Source organism: Carlito syrichta, unplaced genomic scaffold (assembly GCF_000164805.1).
Source record: "Carlito syrichta isolate Samal-C Ts95f unplaced genomic scaffold, Tarsius_syrichta-2.0.1 Scaffold307349, whole genome shotgun sequence".
NCBI classification, from domain to species: Eukaryota; Metazoa; Chordata; class Mammalia; order Primates; family Tarsiidae; genus Carlito; species Carlito syrichta.
In genome coordinates, this window is record NW_007251445.1 from 357804 (window position 1) to 363072 (window position 5269).

At 60.5% G+C, this 5269-nt stretch overlaps 1 protein-coding gene across 1 annotated transcript in view; it reads right to left on the reverse strand.

The window, feature by feature from the left end:
* Positions 1 to 1895: 1895 nt before the first annotated feature.
* The window catches only part of PLXNA1 (plexin A1), a 49115-nt gene continuing 45741 nt past the window's right edge, over positions 1896 to 5269 (reverse strand). Inside the window, exons 29-31 of the mRNA XM_008064473.2 lie at positions 3600 to 3812; positions 3365 to 3515; positions 1896 to 2062 (exon numbers count right to left, since the gene is read on the reverse strand). Coding sequence (XP_008062664.1) covers positions 1967 to 2062; positions 3365 to 3515; positions 3600 to 3812 — 460 coding nt within the window. The 3' untranslated portion in view covers positions 1896 to 1966. The remainder of the gene's footprint in view (positions 2063 to 3364; positions 3516 to 3599; positions 3813 to 5269) is intronic.

Genomic DNA, 5269 nt, shown 5'->3' on the forward strand with positions numbered 1-5269 from the left:
CAGTGCCCCATGGGTGAGGCATGTCCTGAGGCAGCAAGCAGCTCACCCACTTCACACCACGACCCCTTGCGAGGGAGGGGCCCTCAGTGTGGTCCCCAAGGCGTTCCGCCTGGCTCACGCTGCCTAGGAGGGGAGGACCCCAGACTGGCAGCCCCATGGGGGTGGAGTGCTCTTCCTTGGGGCCTGGGCCAGGGTGCCGAGGCTGGTTCTGCCACAGTTAGCTGTCCCTTAAAGTCTGTGGGAATCCTTAGTACCATCGAAAAAGTGACCTTGAAAAGGGAACGGGCCGCCTGTTTGCTTTTACAAGTGACTGGTTAATTAAAAAACATAAAAAAGGGTCTAACAACCTCTAGTATTCAACACTTGCAGTTTTAAAAAGATCAACTCAGACTAAACGCTAGCACAATCATGCATGACCCCAAGGGCTGTGCACCCTGGGCGCGCTCTGGGGACCGGCGGGAAATTCCTTCCTTGTTGCGACAAACGAAAACAGCGGCCGCAGGTTGAGTGCGCAGGCTTCAGGCTGCTGTGTGTGTTCTGGGGAATCTCCGGCCACTTTCTCCATGGCCATTTGGTATTGCTTTCCCACTGCCTTTATGCTCTTATTCCAAATCATCTTTAAGTGTCTTCTCCTTCAGTTAGCTGTACAGTACCCCACTGGGGCTGGAGACTGAGGCTAGAGCCACACACACACATATATATACATACATATATATATGTACAGGTTTCTTTGAAACGTGTTCTCCTGCTCACCCAGGGCAAAGGTGGACACAGCCGGCCTCCAGTCCCTCTGGTCACTGCTGTCACTTGAGGCCCCAAGAAATCCAGGCCAGCAGGGCGCCAGGGAAGCCCTGCCACGGCCGGCCCTTGCAGTCCAAGCAGAGCAAAGCAGAATGGTTTTCCCCTTTAGAAACAAAACAGTCCCCAGATGTCCCACTGCTCTGGAGGGGCCAGGACACTGCTGAGATGCCAGACTGGAAGCCACTGGGAGGACGCTGGGGCAGAGACAGAGAGGGGAGGAGGGAAGGAGAGGAGGGGTCGGGGCTGCCCTCAGGAGTTCCACACAGGAGAGCTCAGCCCACCCGCGGTCAGCTGCCGGGCTGCACTAGGAGCAGGATGTGGGGGAATAAATAATGGGAACGTGCGCTCTGTGACCCGGAGCCCCAGGCCCAGTGGCTCCCAGAGGCACAGCCCTGAGGACGGAGAGGGAGTGGCCTCGTCCATAGGAGGCCACTCAGGCGTCTGGGCGGCGCTGGCTGTAGCCCCTCCACAGGAGGGGTGGGCCTCTCTGGGGCGAGATGGACATGGCGCTCCGGCCGCACAGAGCACGCGGTGAATCAGGATGGCGGCGGCGGCGCAGTGAGCGAGGTGGCGCTGGACGTGCAAGGCGGGCGGCGACAGGCCAGACCGACTTGGGCTCACCCTGCCTGGTCCTGGGCGCTTGGCCTCTGCCTCCAGCTGCCAGCTAGGCCCTCGCCCCTCAGACTCTGCCTGTTGGCGGCAGTTCAGGAGGCCGGGAACTGCTGATACCCCAGCCTCCATCCTGGTGTCACGGAGACAGTCCAGGCCGGCCGCCCCTCCCTCTGGAGGGCCTCGGCCTCACCCCTCCCTCTGGAGGGCCTCGGCCTCACCCCTTGGCCCCTCACAGGCTGTCCCTTCTCCTGTGAAGGCTACTGGACAGTTGCTGCCAGGCGACACAGATCCCTGGGCCGGCTCGGCCACGCTGTGCTGTTCCAGCCCCGAAGCGAGCAGCTCTGGGCATGGTGGTGGCACAGCCAGTACCATCACATCCGCACCAGGAAAGCCAGGGCCTCAGCCAGGCGAGAGGAGGGAGAGGGCCAGGAGGATGCCAGACCACGTGTGACTCCTGAGTGCCACCAGGCACTCTGCTTGGGGCGGCGAGGGCTGGCCGGAGCCCCCACTCGGCCGCCTTCTCACACTTCCTCCTGCTGGCGGCCCTCGGGGCTCAGCTGCTCAGGGCCATCGTGTCCACCACCTGCTCCAGCTTGCTCCGCAGCCGCTGCCGCCGCGCCTGCTCATCCTTCTCGAGGGCCGCCAGGATCTGCAGGACCGGGAGGGAGTGGCAGGGGGCTGGGCTGGCCACGACCACACTGGGCCACCAGCCTGAGTGTGGCTCGCCAGAGCCCTGTGCTGCTGTCCTTGGGAGTGCATGTGGTGCGACGGCAGCCAGCAGGGCTCCAGGGCAGGTGCTGGAGGTTCCACCCCACCCATTCCCAGACGGGGGACCCAGGTTTGCAGCCTGGACCCACAGCACCCCAACATGGAGAACGAGCACGCCCCTCCATCCCCACGTCATTCCTACCCTCATCCCCCAAAACAGCAGCCTCTGGTCCTCGGCAGCCCAGGAGTGTGGCCACACCACCACCTCTCCTCCCATTCCCCCAACACCCCCTGGATCTCTGTGCCCTTTACAGCCTTGGGTCCCCTTCTCTCCCCCTGTGAGGCCCAGGGCCTTGGGCTCATGCCCTTCCCTGATCTAATACAGCACTGCTGCCTAGGTCACGAGACTCTGGCACTCCTATGTTCCTGCGGGGCGGCTGCTTGAGGGGCATCTGCTTGAGGACTGCCTGTTGCCTCTGTCAGTTGCCCCTCCATCCTGGTCCCTATGGCAGGAGCCCCGGGGTGCAGGCCCATCCCTCCCACAAACTGACTCTCCTTGACCTTTTCCCCAGCCTCAGCCCAAAGGCCTTCTGCTTGGCTGACAGTCTCTGCAGCGACCTCGAGCCCAGGGCACTCCTGAGCCAGCTGTTCAGTACCTCAAGCCCAGAGAGCCTGAGGCCGAGGCCCGACCCCAGACCCGGCTTCCCAAGTCTTCCCCACTGCCAGGCAGTCCTCAGCCCTCCTGTTCCCGAGGCTCAGATGAGACTCCTCACTGGGGGGCAGGGCTCACAGCCCCTTGCCTCTGGCTGCATCCCTCCTACTCTAGGCCTCCCTGACCCTCACAGCAAGGCCTGAGGGCCCTGACACAGGCCACGCCTGTCCTGCCCTGTGTGTCATCCAGTTCAGCCTGCAGTCCGTCCTCCTGACTGGCATCCTGGGGAGCCCTCCTCAGCTCTGTGTGCAGACAAGGCCTTGCATTGGCAGAAAGGTACTGAAAGGGCAGGTCTGCTAGGAACCTCTGCCTAGCCTGGTCACACTGTGACAGGCCCCTAGGGAGTCATTCATGACCCATATGCTCTACCTTGGAAAGACTGCCAGCCAACCCCGCCAACCCTCACGACCCCAGGGAACTGGGTGGTACAGAGACTCAAGGAGGAGCTGGCAGAGCAGCAGTAATGCAGGTGACTTTGGTGAGGGCCGGTGACACCTTACCCCAGCCTGTGGGCTCCCAGGCGAGGCTCACCTCATCCTTATACTTGGTGATGTAGGAGTAGATCTCGTGTAAGGCGCTCATGCTGTTGAACTGGCTCAGGTGCAGCCGGGACTGCTCGGCCAGGTATGCACTCATATCCTGGTCACTGATGGCCGGCATCTTGGCGATGTCAGCGTAGTACCTGCCAGCAGGTGGCCAGGTGGTACATAAGTGGGTCTTGGCCACCCCAGCGCACATACCTGACCCCGCTCCCCACCCCACCTACCTCTCCACCCAGCTTTTGTAGTTGGGGATGTCCTTGGCGTAGAGTAGCTTATTGGAGGGTGAGTCCTTGCCCAGCTTGTGCTCGGATGTGGAGCAGGAGTCCATGAAAGTTTGGGCCACCACAGATAGGCAGGCATCTGTGATGCTGTTCTTGTGGATGTCAAACACGAACTGCGGGTTCTTGATCACATTCACCCAGAAGCGCAGGGGCAGGCTGTGGGTGAGCAGGCCAGGCACTCGGTCAGACAGGGCTGGCAGTGCCATCACTCTGGCTCCCATTCTGAACAGCACAGGAAGGGGCTGGCAGTGCCATCACGGCCCTGACTCTAACCTCCAAAGTGGGTGCAGATTTCCATACAGATGGGGGAACTGAGGCCCAGAAAGGCACAGGGGCCCTCATTGAATGAGGCTGTCCCTGTCACCTGGCTGCCCCCATCTCCTGTGCCTCTCCCAGACAGTTACTTGATATATGGAGCACGTGCTTAGATGCACACACATGTGGCTACACGTGGACACAACATGCAGACCACAGGCCCTTGGGGCCCACCCACATCACTACTGCCCTCCCAGCCTGCACGTGGCTCACAGCCTGCTTCTGTGCAGAGAGTCACAGCTTGGCTCCAGCCCAGAAGGAATGGAGACCAGTCCCGTGGAGACCAGCCCTCTGTGCCTAAAACACCATCTCAGGGGCTGTCATCAGCTGGGCTACCTGGAAGTCACTAGCTACATGTGGCTGTTTAAATTTAAATGAGGCTGCACACAGTGGCTCAAGCCTATAATATGAACACTTTGGGAGACCAAGGCAGGAGGATTGCTTGAGCCCAGGAATTTGAAACCAGCCTAGGCAACACAGTGAGACCTCATCTTTACAAAAAAAAAAGGAAAAATTAGCTGGGCATGGTGGAGTGTGCCTGTAGTCTCAGCTGCTTGGGAGGATGAGGCAGAAGGATCACCTGAGCCCAGGAGATGGAGGCTATGGTGAGCTTTGGTCATGCCGTTGTGCTCCAGCCTGGGTGACAGAGTGAGACCCCAACTGCGCCCCCCAATAAACAAATTTAAACTAAATCAAATTAAAAATGCAGATCCTCGGTTGCACTAGTGACATGCTGCTCAGTTGCCACAGGTGGCTAGTGGCCATCACTCTCGACAGCACAGGTCTAAAACGTTCCACCCCTGCAGAGAGTTCTTCCAAATGGCACTGACCTAGAAGACACTGCCTGCCTGGTGGCCCCATCTTCCCTGCTGCCATGGAACCCTCAGGACGGCCCAGGAGAGGAGCCTCTTGGGCACTTAATCCCAGCCTGAGGTCCTGCAGGTGGCCAGACGGAGCTGGAGCTGGATGGCGGCGGGGAGAGCCCCGCTGTCACCCGGGTTTGGGAAGTGGCAGCATCTGGAGGCCAGCCAGAGTATGGGGAAGGGGCGAAATCACCAGAGTGTGGATGAGGTAGGCTCGGAGGACCAGGGAGAAGGATGCCGGCGGCCGGAGGCAAAAAGCTCTTGCAGGGTCAAGGAAAAGGCCACAAAGGGCAACAGGCTCAGGGAGACCAGAGGGCAGGGGTGGGAGGTGGCTGCCGACCACCTGGAGGTGGGGCAGCAGGGGCATAGAACCCAGGAGAGTGAGGCGCTAACAGAGGGGAGGGCATGCGTGACTGCACACAAGGGGGGGGGGGG